The 17,998-nt window shown below is 45.7% G+C and overlaps 2 protein-coding genes across 3 annotated transcripts in view; both read left to right on the top strand.

Moving 5' to 3' along the window:
• LOC143480533 (uncharacterized) overlaps positions 1-17,998 on the top strand; it is a 214,644-nt gene that overhangs the window by 178,800 nt on the left and 17,846 nt on the right. The window lies entirely within an intron of this gene.
• The window catches only part of kif26ba (kinesin family member 26Ba), a 79,470-nt gene that overhangs the window by 59,229 nt on the left and 2,243 nt on the right, over positions 1-17,998 (top strand). For both annotated transcript variants that reach the window (XM_076978695.1, XM_076978694.1), the window contains exons 7-14: positions 176-269; positions 6,472-6,734; positions 8,299-8,482; positions 9,790-9,949; positions 12,128-12,299; positions 12,466-15,913; positions 17,340-17,542; positions 17,640-17,790. In XM_076978695.1, the coding sequence (XP_076834810.1) occupies positions 176-269; positions 6,472-6,734; positions 8,299-8,482; positions 9,790-9,949; positions 12,128-12,299; positions 12,466-15,913; positions 17,340-17,542; positions 17,640-17,790 (4,675 nt within the window). The remainder of the gene's footprint in view (positions 1-175; positions 270-6,471; positions 6,735-8,298; positions 8,483-9,789; positions 9,950-12,127; positions 12,300-12,465; positions 15,914-17,339; positions 17,543-17,639; positions 17,791-17,998) is intronic.

Below are 17,998 nucleotides of genomic sequence, written 5' to 3'. Positions count from 1 at the left end.
TTATTAATACAACAGTTTAAAAATTATTATTAATTGCTATTATCATCATTATTATTAATGTTATTAATATTAAAAATTAATAATAATAATACCACTAATAATCATCATAATGATATGAGCAATGAACCTCTCGATGCTCTGTAAAGGTGTCAGTGTCGGGTTGCTCTTCCCCCAGGCAGAGGTGTGCGCAGGCACCGTGGCAGAGGTGATCCAGTCTGTGGTCAACGGAGCTGATGGCTGTGTGTTCTGTTTTGGCCACTCCAAACTGGGTAAGAGATGTCAGTGTGCTCTCCTAGAGAAATAACACAGCCTGTAACACCCACCACACAGGAAAAAAAAACTCTTCCTGTCTAACAAAACTCAATGTTTTTAAAAATGGTTTGTTAAAACACTTTTCCTGTTTTCTGCAAGCTCTTGTTTTATAGTGTTATACTGCCTGTGCAGCATAGCAGTGGACACTAGATGTATGGGCTGACATCTGTATCTGCTCTTCTGGCTAAAGGATGTGATCTCTAGCTATTAAACAGCATAGCTCAGTTGAACTATGTCTGTTGTTCTGTTAAACAGCATCTATATCTCAGTTTAACAGTTTACAGATCAATTTAGTCTAGTTTTGTTTAAATGTATTGTTTAATTTGTTTAAATGGTCTGTAGTTCTGTTTAGCAGGACTGGGCTGTGGTCCGTAGCTAAATAGGATGGTCAGTGTTTCACAGCTTCAGTGATACAGACGGTCTCAAATCTCATCTGTTCCTCCACTCAAGTGGCCCTTCCACACCACCATTTTCCACGCTTCTGTAGTGAAAGTCCGGACCACAATCCGTATGCTGTAACGCTTCCATCTCTGTGTCACTCTGACATCCTTCACGTTGACTCAGTTAGATCCTGACCCGTCCTGTCCCAGCGGTTCTCATGCCCGCACTTTTAAACGAGCGAAACCTTTGTTGTACCTACGGCAGCCCACATATTGATCGTATCCTAGTTCAGAATATTCGCCATTGCTGTTTCTGGGGTATGCCAGTGGAGTGATTAAGGATCTCTTTCCCATTGGAGGCTGCAGGAAATCGTTCCTGAGCTACTCAGATATCTGAGGTGCGGGTGCGGGTGCGGGTGCGGTGGTTGGGACGCCTCGGTGTTATTAGTCTGGCCAGAAACCACAGTTGGATCCCAGCTGCTGGACTGAGGTAGAGCTCTAGGAGAAAATACGCAGCGCCCACACCACTAGTGGCGTGGGTGTAATTACCTTTTGTATTATTGCTGTATTTTTTTTGGAAAATAGCACCTAAAACCATGAAGTCAAGTGTATGTGAAGCCACAGGCAAAGTGATTTGAACTGCAGTGGAAGAATAATGTGAGCAGGTTAATTAGCCTCTTGTCGTCACTCTTATTTAATACTGGAATAAACCAAATGTTCTCCAGCGTATTGAGATCTAGTAGCTTCGATAAACATGGCAATTAAAAAAAAAAATCACATATCCTGTTTTACCCTGGGAACAAACGTGAGAGTGAGGATGGATTAAAACGAGTGTCTCTTGACCCGCCGGACCTCCTGGTCTCATCTGTCTTGCTTCCTGAGAGGACATGTGGCTAAGACGCTTGCTATTAAAGTAACTTACACTTTCATGATGGCAGGAATGAAAATACTATACTCAAGCGCTCGTATATCACACAACGTTACACAATCAGTCCAAAAGCCATCTGGATGCTATGCTGTTGAGTGGATAAATAAATCTGAAACAATAAAGCTGTGGGACAGTTTGATGTATGTAATAGATGTGTGTGTAAAACCTGAGGAGATGTGGTGGACTGATGGGATCTTGAAGGTTCTCCTCAGGCTTTTTCCATACAGCTGATTTCATTACAGCCTTTTGGCCAGAGCCTCCATCAATCTCGCTTCCTCCCAGCGAGTAAAAGCCAAGCAGCATTAAATAATGGAAAAGATTCTTGAATCGTGAATGCTGTTTGATATCTGGAGGAGATGCAGAATAGCTCTGGGTCAGAGAAGGTTTTACAGTGGGGATGAATGTGGGGCACTGTATGGTGCAGTAATGGGACATTTTAGTAGATTATACTGGGACATTTTAGTTTATTATAAAGGGATTAGTAGATTATAATGGGATTAGTAGGTTATAATGATTATAATGGGACATTTTAGTAGATTATAATGGGATTAGTAGATTCTAATTATTATAATGGGGCATTTTAGTAGATTATAATGGGATTAGTAGATTGTAATGGGACATTTTAGTAGATTGTAATGGGACATTTTAGTAGATTTTGGGAAGACATAGCTGTAACATGGAATCTTGAGTGGTAACACGGCTAATGGTACAGATTCGGTTATTCAGTTATTCTCTGCTGGCAAATGTGGTTTAAATTTTTTATTGGGTAATAAAAAAAAAATTAAATTATATGTAAAGCTTTCAAAAATAACATGAAAAATCTTCATGAAGATCTAAGATTTAATTCACTTAAAACTCATGAATATCTAAATTAATTCAACCAATTTCATCATGCAGATACAGTTTAAATATAAATAATTATAATAATCATAAACAAATAACATAATAATAATAAAAGCACAGACGAGCTCAGAGTGAAGGTGTTAAATCACTACCACTCATCTGAATGCATACCTGAGGCACATCAGATTACCAACATCTACCAATATCAAATGACCAATAATCCAGTCAATACAAAAAATACCGGTAGTGTGCAACAAATAAAATAAAACTGAATCTACTCTAGCACACAATCGGAGGAAACGCACAAACAGAGTGTGAATATGTGGTACGACATATGGCTTTGTAATGTGCCACTTTTGATCTGTCGCTGGTGTTCACAGTGGGAGGGGGAGGTCTTAGATGAGATCTGCATCCAAAGCCCCTCCCCTATTCCTGCTGGTCTCAGATGAGATCTGCATCCCAAGCCCCTCCCCTTCCTGCTGGTCTCAGATGAGATCTGCATCCCAAGCCCCTCCCCTTCCTGCTGGTCTCAGATGAGATCTGCATCCCAAGCCCCTCCCCTTCCTGCTGGCTTCTGTTCCTGCAGCTTTAGGATGGGCAGCACTCAAGCATGGGCATGTTTACTTCACCGTGGTAACATATGGCAAATGTCAGCCCGGTGACAGAGGGGGCTGTGTTTGTTTGTTTATTTGTTTACTGGAAATTTGCGGGGAGCTTCAGGATACTGAAGAATCTAATTTGGCAGGGGGATTTTAGGGGGGATTTAGGGAGGATTTTCTAAACGTGTTTCCAAAAGTGATTATGCAAAGCGATACCAATTTTATGCTGTAATGTAAGTGGAAGAAAGTGGAACACTGTGGGTTATGGCAGTCTTTAGTAAGTTAAAGACTGTGGGTAGAGCGGAAACAGGCCTTATATGCATGCGCATGTAATAGTCTAGATGAACCTTTTATTCCATGATCTGTTAAGGGCATGTTTACATTTATAAACACTCCCACTTTTCAAAGCATTTTTAAACCAATCCTTTGGTCCCCTATTGCTAATAGTGTCAGTAATCTAACACTGCTAGAAAGAACTACAGCACACACAGTGACTACAGGTGTTATTATCAGAAACCATAGAGCTTGTTGAGTGAATGACTGGGTGAGTATGGGGGTGAATGACTGGGTGAGTATGGTGGTGAATGACTGGGTGAGTATGGGGGTGAATGACTGGGTGAGTATGGGGGTGAATGACTTGGTGAGTATGGGGGTGAATGACTGGGTGAGTATGGGGGTGAATGACTGGGTGAGTATGGGGGTGAATGACTGGGTGAGTATGGTGGTGAATGACTGGGTGAGTATGGTGGTGAATGACTGGGTGAGTATGGGGGTGAATGGGTGAGTATGGTGGTGAATGACTGGGTGAGTATGGGGGTGAACGACTGGGTGAGTATGGGGGTGAATGACTGGGTGAGTATGGTGGTGAATGACTGGGTGAGTATGGTGGTGAATGACTGGGTGAGTATGGGGGTGAATGACTGGGTGAGTATGGTGGTGAATGACTGGGTGAGTATGGTGGTGAATGACTGGGTGAGTATGGTGGTGAATGACTGGGTGAGTATGGGGGTGAATGACTGGGTGAGTATGGGGGTGAACGACTGGGTGAGTATGGGGGTGAATGACTGGGTGAGTATGGTGGTGAACGACTGGGTGAGTATGGGGGTGAATGACTGGGTGAGTATGGGGGTGAATGACTGGGTGAGTATGGTGGTGAATGACTGGGTGAGTATGGGGGTGAATGACTGGGTGAGTATGGGGGTGAATGACTGGGTGAGTATGGGGGTGAATGACTGGGTGAGTATGGTGGTGAATGACTGGGTGAGTATGGGGGTGAATGACTGGGTGAGTATGGGGGTGAATGACTGGGTGAGTATGGGGGTGAACGACTGGGTGAGTATGGGGGTGAATGACTGGGTGAGTATGGTGGTGAATGACTGGGTGAGTATGGGGGTGAATGACTGGGTGAGTATGGGGGTGAATGACTGGGTGAGTATGGTGGTGAATGACTGGGTGAGTATGGGGGTGAATGACTGGGTGAGTATGGGGGTGAATGACTGGGTGAGTATGGGGGTGAATGACTGGGTGAGTATGGGGGTGAACGACTGGGTGAGTATGGGGGTGAACGACTGGGTGAGTATGGTGGTGAATGACTGGGTGAGTATGGGGGTGAATGACTGGGTGAGTATGGGGGTGAATGACTGGGTGAGTATGGGGGTGAATGACTGGGTGAGTATGGGGGTGAATGACTGGGTGAGTATGGGGGTGAATGACTGGGTGAGTATGGGGGTGAACGACTGGGTGAGTATGGGGGTGAATGACTGGGTGAGTATGGGGGTGAATGACTGGGTGAGTATGGTGGTGAATGACTGGGTGAGTATGGGGGTGAATGACTGGGTGAGTATGGTGGTGAATGACTGGGTGAGTATGGTGGTGAATGACTGGGTGAGTATGGTGGTGAATGACTGGGTGAGTATGGGGGTGAATGACTGGGTGAGTATGGGGGTGAATGACTGGGTGAGTATGGGGGTGAATGACTGGGTGAGTATGGGGGTGAATGACTGGGTGAGTATGGGGGTGAATGACTGGGTGAGTATGGGGGTGAATGACTGGGTGAGTATGGGGGTGAATGACTGGGTGAGTATGGGGGTGAATGACTGGGTGAGTATGGGGGTGAATGACTGGGTGAGTATGGTGGTGAATGACTGGGTGAGTATGGTGGTGAATGACTGGGTGAGTATGGGGGTGAATGACTGGGTGAGTATGGGGGTGAACGACTGGGTGAGTATGGGGGTGAACGACTGGGTGAGTATGGTGGTGAATGACTGGGTGAGTATGGTGGTGAATGACTGGGTGAGTATGGGGGTGAATGACTGGGTGAGTATGGGGGTGAATGACTGGGTGAGTATGGGGGTGAATGACTGGGTGAGTATGGTGGTGAATGACTGGGTGAGTATGGGGGTGAATGACTGGGTGAGTATGGGGGTGAATGACTGGGTGAGTATGGGGGTGAATGACTGGGTGAGTATGGGGGTGAACGACTGGGTGAGTATGGGGGTGAACGACTGGGTGAGTATGGGGGTGAACGACTGGGTGAGTATGGTGGTGAATGACTGAGTGAGTATGGTGGTGAATGACTGGGTGAGTATGGGGGTGAACGACTGGGTGAGTATGGTGGTGAATGACTGGGTGAGTATGGTGGTGAATGACTGGGTGAGTATGGTGGTGAATGACTGGGTGAGTATGGGGGTGAATGACTGGGTGAGTATGGGGGTGAATAACTGGGTGAGTATGGGGGTGAATGACTGGGTGAGTATGGGGGTGAATGACTGGGTGAGTATGGGGGTGAATGACTAGGTGAGTATGGGGGTGAATGACGGGGTGAGTATGGGGGTGAATGACTGGGTGAGTATGGTGGTGAATAACTGGGTGAGTATGGGGGTGAATGACTGGGTGAGTATGGGGGTGAATGACGGGGTGAGTATGGTGGTGAATGACTGGGTGAGTATGGTGGTGAATGACTGGATGAGTATGGTGGTGAATGACTGGGTGAGTATGGGGGTGAATGACTGGGTGAGTATGGTGGTGAATGACTGGGTGAGTATGGTGGTGAATAACTGGGTGAGTATGGGGGTGAATGACTGGGTGAGTATGGGGGTGAATGACTGGGTGAGTATGGTGGTGAATGACTGGATGAGTATGGTGGTGAATGACTGGATGAGTATGGGGGTGAATGACTGGGTGAGTATGGGGGTGAATGACTGGGTGAGTATGGTGGTGAATGACTGGGTGAGTATGGTGGTGAATAACTGGGTGAGTATGGGGGTGAATGACTGGGTGAGTATGGGGGTGAATGACTGGGTGAGTATGGTGGTGAATGACTGGGTGAGTATGGGGGTGAATGACGGGGTGAGTATGGTGGTCAATGACTGGGTGAGTTGTTGGTCACCCGTCGCGTGTATCTCCACAGGAAAGTCCTACACTATGATTGGACAGGACGACTCCATGCAAAACCTTGGTATGATCCCCTGTGCCATCTCCTGGCTCTTCAAAATCATCAACGAACGCAAGGAGAAGACCGGGGCACGCTTCTCCGTCCGCGTGTCTGCCGTAGAGGTCTGGGGCAAGGACGAGAACCTGAAAGACCTGCTATCTGAAGTTGCCACAGGCAGTCTGCAGGACGGCCAGTCCCCCGGAGTCTACCTGTGTGAGGACCCCATCTGTGGAATGCAGGTAATTGACCTCCTCCAGCTCCTCCTGCTGTTGAGTTGTATCACCACGTACGTAGAGGTTTCAAATAATTACAGGGTCCTGTGGTTTCATTGATGTCATCGTTAAAATGTCACCCACTACGCTTACAACGCACTCTCTGCAATGTGCATGTAAGAGGTGTAAGAGGTCTCATGCTACTAAGAGCAAGCTAAATGTATAAACAGCACTCGACAAAACAACTTTTCAGAGCAGTCATGGTGCATTTATGTCACCCGTATGACTGAAAACACAGACGGTGTTGCCGTTGCAGTAGACCTATGAATCAAAGCTCTGTGGAAGATTAACAAGAGAAAGACCCGAAGAGAAGTTTGTCAAGGGACCGTGAACTCTTCAGTGATCCGCTGCTTTGATTGTGGAGTCACTACTAACTTGAAAGTAATAAATATAATCTACATGCCACTTGCCTGTAAGGTAAACTTTCCTCATGCTAATTTAGGGATTATCATCAGTAACTTCAGCAAATAAATAAAAAGAAATCAAATCAACCATGAATAAAGCTGTCCCTGTTGAACAAGTGCCTTTACATGTTGAAGGGATTAGTTTGTGGAGACAGTGTTGTTGGTGTAATCCCCCAGACGTTGCCTCTAATCAGGTTTGGAGATGATAATACTTTGCAGGCAAGCTGCCCCATGTTCCTGGTCTCTCGTGTTCCCAGAACCAGCACTAAGAGCCTGCATGTGTGAGACCTGGGGGCGTCTTGTGGTTCCTTCACTCCGCATCTGCGTCTGTGTATATGGCTGTGCTGTTGGATTGCATAGTAGTACCTACGAGGACTGAAGTGTGTTTATCTGTAACACTACGAGGACTGAAGTGTGTTTATCTGTAACACTACGAGGACTGAAGTGTGTTTATCTGTAACACTACGAGGACTGAAGTGTGTTTATCTGTAACACTTTTACATTCTGCAGTACTGTGTTGCAGTTTATGCTCCTGACATCACATCACTCCCTCCCTCTTGACATCACACCACTCTCTCTCCCTCCTGACGTCACACCACTCTCTCTCCCTCCTGACATCACACCACTCTCTCTCCCTCCTGACATCACACCACTCTCTCTCCCTCCTGACATCACACCACTCTCTCTCTCCCTCCTGACATCACACCACTCTCTCTCCCTCCTGACATCACACCACTCTCTCTCCCTCCTGACATCACACCACTCTCTCTCCCTCCTGACATCACACCACTCTCTCTCTCCCTCCTGACATCACACCACTCTCTCTCTCTCCCTCCTGACATCACACCACTCTCTCTCTCCCTCCTGACATCACACCACTCTCTCTCTCCCTCCTGACATCACACCTCTCTCTCTCCCTCCTGACATCACACCTCTCTCTCTCCCTCCTGACATCACACCACTCTCTCTCTCCCTCCTGACATCACACCACTCTCTCTCTCCCTCCTGACATCACACCACTCTCTCTCTTCCTCCTGACATCACACCACTCTCTCTCTCCCTCCTGACATCACACCACTCTCTCTCCCTCCTGACATCACACCACTCTCTCTCCCTCCTGACATCAGCTGCAGAACCAGAGTGAACTGCGAGCGCCCACTGCGGAGAAGGCCGCCCTCTTCCTGGACGCGGCCATCGCCTCCAGATCCAGCAGCAGGCCCGACTCTGATGAAGAGGAGCATCGTAACTCCCACATGCTCTTCACCCTCCACATCTACCAGTACCGCATGGAGAAGACGGGCAAGGGGGGCAGTGAGTGACCTGCACCTGCACAGCGGGCCACACACGCTGCATAATCCAATCCAGAACCAGAATTTGGCTTTCATTCATGTTCTCTTTATTGCACCGGATAAGCAAGTAATTACCCAGACACATTCACTTTTACAATACTTACTCAATTTATAGTCAACAATTTAGTCTTAGGACTCTAGCTTAGGACTGCCAGGGACTAATTTGTTACAGCTCTGTTAGGGTCTAATCTGAATAAGAAGCCTTTAGCTCTGGAAAACCTCCGGTTTGAATGAGTTAAAGACTCTGGTCAGCATCATTAATTAGAGCTTGTAATGTTATAATAATTACAAGCCCTGCTCATTAAAAGCATCCATTACTACACGCTGCACTCTCCACACCCACACTCCAACCTGAGCGTCAAACTACAACTCCTCGTTAGGCTGAAAGTGCTGTCTCATTGCTGGAGAAGCAGGGTTTGATGTTCTCAGCCTGAGGGTGATGGCAGTGATAAAAGCTAATATTGCTAACAGATGGGGTTTTTTTTTGTGATTTCTGGAAAATGTGGCTAGTCTCCCTTATCGCAAAGAGAAGTGAAAGTTTATGCTTTGGCACAGCCTTTGACATGGATGGGGAATGGAGCAGGAAAAGCAAAGCAGATGGCTCAGTCTATCTTAATCTAGCTCAGTCTAGTTCACTCTAGCTCAGTCTAGTTCAGTCTAGCTCAGTCTATCTTAATCTAGCTCAGTCTATCTTAATCTAGCTCAGTCTAGTTCACTCTAGCTCAGTCTAGTTCACTCTAGCTCAGTCTAGTTCACTCTAGCTCAATCTATCTTTAATCTAGCTCAATCTATCTTTAATATAGCTCAGTGTAGCTCAATCTAGCTTAGACTAGTTCAGTTTAATGGAATCTAGCTCTATGAGTTCACTCTTAACTTCTGTGTGAATCTTGACACAAGACAACCATGCTGCATGTGTGGGATTCAAGTTAAATTGAAAATTGTGAATTGTTATTATCTGCAGCTTTAATCCGGGTTACACTCTTCTTGTTCTTTTAAGTATATGTCATGTGCTAGTACAGGATGTAAAGATGGTAAGACACAGGAAGAACAAAAGGCCAAAGAAATGATGTTACATAAGTTACATGTTGCTGTTAGTCTGGCCTCTGACATTTAAAATGTTGGCACAGTTTAAAATAATCTGTTCTCAAAATATTCGCCTTGATCTCTTCCTTTCTTTACATAAGAAATATTCCAAAAGCATATTCATTACAACAATGCTGATAAACAGACATGACATTGTTTCCCACATTTTGTGTGTGCGTGTCTCAGTGTCCGGAGGCAGGAGCCGTCTACACCTCGTTGATCTGGGCAGCTGTGTGAAGGTTCTGAGTAAAACTCGAGACAGCAGCGTGGGGCTCTGTCTCTCCCTCTCTGCCCTCGGCAACGTCATCCTCGCCTTGGTCAACGGCAGTAAACACATCCCTTACAAGTACGATCATCTGCTGTGTTTTCAATCGATCAAAATTTATTTATATAGCACTTTTTACAACAGTTGTCACAAAGCAGCTTTACAAGTGTCCGAGTCCAAGCCCCCAGTGAGCAAGGCATGGGCGACAGTGGCAAGGAAAAACTCCTCCATGAGGAAGAAACCTTGAGAGGAACCAAGACTCAGGGGGGGAACCCATCCTCCTCTGGCCGACGCCAGTCACCATGACAATAAGAAGTGATGGGAACAATAAATAATTCTCATCTTTGTATGTATTTATATACATGTGTTCTCTATGTATTTCTTATTCTTAAGAGTACTAGGCATCTTGATGGTCAGTAATGGTAGTCCAGGGCTGTGGTGATACAGCCATAGCAGGGGGTAATTCGGGGTGAGAGGAGTCAGGGCAGTGGGTTGATCCTTCATAGCTGGTTAGGCAGGAGGTGGCTGGCCCAGGGTGGATAGCAGGAAAGGCTCGTCTCTCGTCTCAGTATTTCTCAGGTAGGAGGGCAGCCATTGGGAAAAGAAAAAGGGACAATTAGTAGTCTGTACAATTCAGTAGTTTTATATTCAGTACCATTTGTCATTTTGCACATATCTTACGTTATTATGGGTCAACAATTCCATAATGAGCTGGTGAACAGCTAAACTCTTTAGCTCTCCCAGAAGAGCTTATGGAATAAGCCAGCTCAGCAAAGCCATGGAACAGGTGGTGTTTTATAGTCATGCTTTTACACACCATCTACTTTGCAAAACCATCACACAGGTGTTATCTTGTTAATCTGGGTTAAATAGACAGTTCTCAGAGGCTACATTGAGTAGTTCAGTTCTCTAAAAAAATCTCTAGTTTCAGTTTTCATCTTTCCTCTTCTAGGGCATGTTTTTATGCCTTGGTACTGTAATTTAATCATGGTGAATTTACATTACAAAGCAGAACGTTGGGTTAGCCTCTTACACAGAGAGGGGGTGAGATTAAGGCATTATTTATAAGTATTGTGACATTTGCTGGGGAAGGCTTAAATTAATACAAATGTAACATAAATTAATTAAAATGCAAAAGTCACTCATCTTAGGCTAAATTTAATTAGATGCTTAGTAACTACTTAGAAAATCTTACTGAATCTGTATTTCTTTTTAAACCATGCATATAATGAGATTATACGAACATTGTGATTTAAAGTCAAATCTGAATATTTGGAAGTAATTATCTTCCACAGGAAGAAAAACACAAATAACCTAATCTACCTGCTGACTTACATCAGCATTTGTTCTCAGTAATGTGATTGTGCTAATAATCCAAGCCATCAGCTCACCAGATAACACATGGTGTAGATATTAAATTGTCAGTAGTTCAATTGAATATTAATGTTTCTCTTATAAGGAGCTTTCATTATTTTGGAAAGATACTGTAGCAGCATATGGAGTGGATTGCAGATATCATATGTTCACACAGCATTTTCAGACATTTTTAATTGCTCTATAAAAGTACACTGAATATAATAATATTCATATATAATTATACATAATATAATTATGCAACCAAGCAACCCCCAGATGTGTTTGAGTTCACAGGTAATTTCAGGACATGTGAGCACATCACACTGCCGGAAGAAAAGCACCAGCAGCCTTAGATGTGTCTAATGGTTACCGTGTAAAGGCATAAAAAAGTAGTGCTCTCTGTCAGAATCCTTCTCTCTCTCTCTCTCTCTCTCTCTCTCTCTCTCTCTCTCTCTCTCTCTCTCTCTCTCCCTGGCAACAAAATAGAGTCTGCCTGAAAGCTATTAATTTTATAAAACAGGACTGTATCTTATGAGGTAGACACAAATGAAGCCTCTGTCTTTGGGGTGCAGAGTCTTTAGGAGTCTTTAGGAGTTCTAATTACTAAGAGCTACATTAGGTGAGGCAATTAGTTTTCTAAAAAAAAGAAAGAAAGAAAGTATAGGAAAAGGTAATATGAAACTTTCTATCCTGAAGTAATTTTCTGAAGTACTGTAGACTTTCAGGAATGGGCTTAGATACTGGGCTAACCGTACTGAATAAAACTGGTTTGAAATATGTGGAGTATGCATTTATGGATTCCAACAAAAAATTCTAATGGATTAAACCTAATGTTCAGTTACTATTGCATTTCAGAATTTTTTGGGTGGGGTTCTAAGCAAACATCACTGCTGTTGTTCACAGGGACAGCAAGTTAACCATGTTGCTAAGGGAATCTTTGGGAAACCTGAACTGCCGCACCACCATGATAGCCCACATCTCCTCCTCACCCAGCAACTTCTCTGAGACACTTTCTACTCTTCAGATTGCTTCTCGGGTGCTTAGGCTGAAGAAGAAGAAGGCTAAAGTAAATGTGGTATGGCCCAGATTTTTGTTTTGTCCCCCTTCAGATCGGCCTTTCTGATAGCCCATATTACCATATGTTATCCAACATTATGCACCTTGTCATGTGAAGATATCTATTTGGAAATCAAATGTATGTGTCTTTAGCAAATGTATGTGTTTTTTTTTGTCATTTGTAGCAGTACACGTCTAGTTCTTCAGGTGGTGAGAGCTCGTGTGAGGAGGGACGGATGAGACGTCCAACCCAGCTTAGAACCATCCACTCCAGGAATGTGGTTGACCCAGAAATGCCCCTGCTGCACCTTTCCAGTGACCCTGATGACTATTCCAGCAGCGAGCAGTCCTGTGACACCGTGATCTATGTAGGCCCTAATGGTTCAGCACTTTCAGACAAGGAACTGACCGACAACGAAGGCCCTCCAGAGTTTGTGCCCATCATACCATCTCTTCAGAAGAACAGAGGAGACCAAGGCAGCGCTCCACAACCATCACAGCTGCAGCCCGTGACCTCAGCGCCCCAGCCATCACAAGCCATGCAGTCCGTACAGCCCCTGCAGGTCCTTCATCCACAGACACTCCCACCTGTACCTGAAGAGGGTGCCGAATGTGGCAAACAGGAGAAGGACTGTCTCAAATGCAACACATTTGCAGAGCTGCAAGAGAGGCTAGAATGCATTGACGGTAGTGAAGAGGTGAACAAGTTTCCTTTTGAAGAAGTACCTGCTGGCAGAGTTACTAAAGTTGAATCTCTTTCAGCTCGAAGTCAGGACATTAAAGGGAGTTCTCCCAAGAGAATCTCTAATGACCAGCAACTGGAGGAGATCCGGGGGGTGGTAGAAGAGGCAGAGATTGCACAGTCCATTATAGAAAGCCTCACGCAGTCTTCAGTGAACAGTTGTGTACTCTCCACCAGCAGGAGCGTGACGGGAGGCAGCGGCATCGCACAGCTCACTTCCCTTCAGAGGGCGAAGAGTTGTAGTCTGCATGGCAGCAGGGAGTCTGTGAGTGGAGGAAGCAGCGGCGAGACTAAACCACGCCCCATGGGCTCCCCGAGGCTGGGAATCGCCAGCCTCACCAAAACCGCTGAGTACAAGCCTCCTTCCTCTCCGTCCCAGCGCTGCAAAGTGTACACACAGAAAGGCGTAATGCCTGGGACGCCCCCTCAGTCCTCACAAAACCTTCACGGAGATTCAGGAAAATCATCCACTGAATCTTTGCTGCAGTCCGAGTCAAGGACGTCTCCTGTCGGCATGAGCCCTCGGGTTCTGATGCGTTCTTCCTCCTCCAACAGTTTGGAGACTCTGAGCAACGACATGTCTCAGCTGCCTTTGGACGGCAACAAGAGCACCACAGTTACATTGCAGCGATCTTTGGAGCCACACGGCGAGGATGAGTTGGTATTCACTCTGGTGGAGGAGTTGACGATGGGCGAGGTCACGGAAAATGGCAGGCCCACCAGCATCATCAGCTTTAACAGTGACTGTTCAGTGCAGGCTTTGGCGTCTGGCTCCCGGCCTGTCAGTATCATCGGAAGTATTAGTGAGGACCTCGAGTGCTACACCAGTGCTGCATCAACTACCACCACCACCATCTCTGAAGCTAACATTGCTAGATTCCTGCCAGTCAGCAGGGTGGAAGGAGAAGCGCTAACCAGTCGACGCTCCTCCGTCAGTTCCTGGCTCAGTGAGATGAGCGTGGGCAGTGAGGGAGAACAGTCATGCCACAGCTTCGTTGCTCAGCAGTGCTTTGGGCAGAGCGAGACACTAGCTGAGGTTCAACTTCTAGAGATTAAAGAGGAAGGAGAAAATGACGAGCTCACTGAACAAAAGCACCAAGAGAGTGAAACTGTTATCTCTAACATAGACGAAGTGAATGACAAAAGTACCCCGACCAAGGACAAAATATGCAAGATGTCTCCGACTCTGGGCAAAATGTTTGCTTCCATTTCTAATGTTCAAACATTATGTGCCGCTAGTGGCTTCAAGACTAATATCACAGCTCAACCTTGCATGTCTGTAAAGTCAAGTGTTCAGGATACAATGTCGGTATCCTCACCAACCAAAAGCCTTTCACTCAAAGATCCCAAACCCCCTCCAGTTCCCATCTCAAGTGAGATCAGCTTTGAAGACCCCTGGATGAAAAGGGAGGATGGTGAGGAGTCCAAATCTAAGGAATTTGTTTGTGAGATAAAGCCAGAGAAGAGAACATCAGATTCTGTGAAGAACAAAAGTCTGATTGACAGACATAGCTCAAGCAGTGGTGAAGCAGCATGTTCCCCCGATTCCTTCAGAAGAGTAGTAGATGGTTGTGAAATGGCCCTAAGTTCCTCGGAAGGCATCACTCCCAGTTACCCAGGAGATATCCTCAGGACTGGTAGTCTTCCAAGGGCTTGGCATCGTCTCAACAAGCAGGATGACCTTGATGACTTTTCCTATCGTTATACAAGTGGAGAATATAAATGTCTTGGGGTTACTACTTCCACACCCTGCAGCCCAAGAGCCACGCTGGAAAGGAGAGGTTCGTCGGGACGGCAAGGCTTCTTCACCCGTCAGAAAGGAATCCCACCCCTGCCACCTGTCAGGAAGTCGAGTCTTGACCAGAGAAACAGAGCCAGTCCACAGCATAATCCAGCAGGCAACCAGATTCCAAACCAGCACTTGTCTTTCTTAGGTAGCACCCCTGAGGACTTAGGTGGCAATGGCAAACAGAAAGGATCTAATGCGGAGAGCAGCAGGCTCTTCAGTGCCAAACTCGAGCAATTGGCAAACAGGACAAACTCTCTGGGAAGGTCCCATGGGGCCCACTACGACTGCCATTCTTTGGAAAGGGCGGAGAGCCTAACCTGTGTGGTGTCTAAAACAGGCTTGGTGAGAGACAGCACCATGCCCCGAGCTGGCAGGAGTCTGACTCGCAGCTGCATCTCGTCCCCAATCAATGGACCAAATGGAAACAACAATGTTACACAGTCACCCAAGGTGAGCCAATCAAAAATCTCAGCAGTTGGCAAGCTCCTGCTGGCCAGCCCCAAGGCCCGGAGCCTTTCGGCATCTAGCACTAAGACTCTAAGCTTTTCGACTAAGTCACTTCCGCAGTCGGTGAACAGGAGCTCCAGTCTGCCCCCAAATGGAAAGAACCCTAACCAAAATTCCTGGTCGACCCAGTCCCTGAGCCGTAGCAAAGGAACAGGACTAGCCTCAAAGCTGCCTCTCAGGGCGGTAAATGGACGAATCTCCGAGCTGCTTCAGGGCAGTGGCAGTGTCCGTGCCAGCCATTGCCACAGTGGATCTGATACGGAGGAGAAAGGAGAAGCTGTCCATGTGGAGGAAAGATCTGTTCTCAACACAATCCCTTCCCCCTACAGCAAGATCACCGCCCCCCGACGGCCCCACCGCTGTAGCAGCGGCCATGCCAGCGACAATAGCAGCGTGCTGAGTGGAGAACTGCCTCCAGCAATGGGCAAGACTGCCCTGTTCTACCACAGTGGGGGCAGCAGTGGCTATGAGAGCATGATACGAGACAGTGAGGCTACAGGAAGCACATCTTCTGCTCAGGACTCCATGAGTGAAAACAGCAGTTCAGTCAGCGGACGAAGGAGTCTGAAAAATTCAAAAAAGAGAAACAACACTGGTAAGCTGGTTCAAATGAAACATTTTATTGAGCTCACTCATTCCCGATTTAAATATAAAACTGATATGTTTTATGATCAATAAAATATGTTTTATGAGTGAGAGTCTGTAATTATGTCTTTTTAGTATGATATGCAGTTACTATACCATTTCATATTTTTATGTGCAGCACCCTAGGAAAAATCAACGCGGTGGCTATTATTGTCTTACTGTCATCTAAAAATTAATGTTAGAAAAAATACATCTTAAATTGAATCCACCAGCTCCTCTTAACTCCCACCTGCAAACTCTTGCCTGAATGCCCTGCTCTGATAATAGTCTTGAAATAGACAAACCGCACAACTGTTAAAGAAGATTGTGGGTGGTCTCTGAGTATTTAGTTATGCCTCCACTTCTCTTTACTTTATGCATTTTGCTCCATTTGCCACGGGGACTAACTCCCTCGACTATGAGCTTAAATCCTATCTCTGTGCCTACTGGAACAACAGTGACACTGAACTTCCCCTCACGCTTTGAAATCACGTCATATGGCACAGAAGTGCAAAGAAAAGTACCGTTGTAATCACGTTGTGCAGTCAGCAGTGCCAAGAAGGTACAGTATGTGGCTGGAGGAACAGAGGGAAGGACTTACCATAGTGAAGTACAGACATTAGCCACGGTCAAAAGGGGCTTAAATCAGAAGCCTCTTTCCTTTATTTGGCCTGAAGTTTCTATAGGCTGCAGAAGGGCAGAACTCACTGTACAAATGTCCAACCTGGTGCAGAATCAACAGGGACCTAAAGTTTGACCTTTATGCACCTTTTTTCAGACAAAGGGACAAGCAGAAACCCATTAACATTACCCCGGTGTTTCAGTTCAGATAGTTGATAGTGCTGCTCCTGGAACTGTCGATTTGTATGCAAATGGGGAGTGTGCCTTTGCAAGCTCTGCTGTGCAGGTCTTATTCCTGTACTTGGAGCAGATAAGCTGTTGGACTGCATTAGCCCTCTGTGCCACCACTGATCCATACTCTGCCTAAGCCCTCAGACATGCCCCTAGCACTCTGAACACTATGGCAAAGTTCTCCCTGTTTTATCTTTAATTTACTCAGAGATGGAGATGGCAAATTCTTCCCAGGCCTACAGAAAACTCCATTTGGCCTGAAAATACCTAAAGCACTCTTTAATTTAACTAATCTCATATGCTATACCCTAAATTGTTCCATTAAACTGATCCTAATATGTTCAACCCTAATTTCATATCAAATTTTTGTTTTGTTTGCTTTACCTTAACCTACATTTGGATAAATAGTTTATTTTGATTATATATTTTTGTATAATAGTATGGGCTCTGTTAGTGTGGGCTGTTTGGTAGTATGGATTCTGATAGTATGGTATGAGCTGTATGGTAGTATTGGCTGTTAACTCTTGACATTATTTCGCCCTTAGGAACTCAGAGACGGCGTTTAATCCCTAACCTGACCCTGGACACCTCCTCCCCAGTGAGGAAGCCCGTTATCAGCCCTGCTGTCCGCTGGGTAGACGGGCCTCTCCGGCCCACTCAGAGGGGATTGACTGAACCCTTCGAAATCAAAGTTTATGAAATCGATGATGTTGAACGTCTTCAGAGGAGAAGGCCTGCTGGAAATAAGGTAATGAAGTCTAAATGGGTTCAATGATGTAAGACTCACAAACGTCCCTCTAGCTGCTCTCTAATAGAGCTCTGATTCACTGTTGCTCTGTCCTCAGGAAGTGGTTTACTTTAGCGCAAAGCTGAAGATCCTGGAACATCGACAGCAGAGGATATCAGAGGTGCGGGCCAAGTATGAATGGCTGAAGAAGGAGCTGGAGCAAACCAAGCAGCACCTAATGCTGGAACCAGAGAAATGGACCACTGAGTGTGAGTGACACTTGCATGGTTCTGAAACAGTATGCATCTTAACTCATCTGTGGTTGGTGGCAATGGGTTTTCTTCTGAGCTTGAATAAGAACCTGGCAATAGACGAAATAGAAACTACTGAAATATAAAATATGAATCAGCTTTTCATGAATAATCTAGAGATTGAGTTTGGAGTTTTAATAGGATTTATTGTGATAAACGTTTGACT

Source organism: Brachyhypopomus gauderio, chromosome 17, assembly GCF_052324685.1.
Source record: "Brachyhypopomus gauderio isolate BG-103 chromosome 17, BGAUD_0.2, whole genome shotgun sequence".
Lineage (NCBI taxonomy): Eukaryota > Metazoa > Chordata > Actinopteri > Gymnotiformes > Hypopomidae > Brachyhypopomus > Brachyhypopomus gauderio.
Note: the sequence above shows the minus strand (reverse complement) of the source record. Positions and strands in the feature narration are given on the sequence as shown.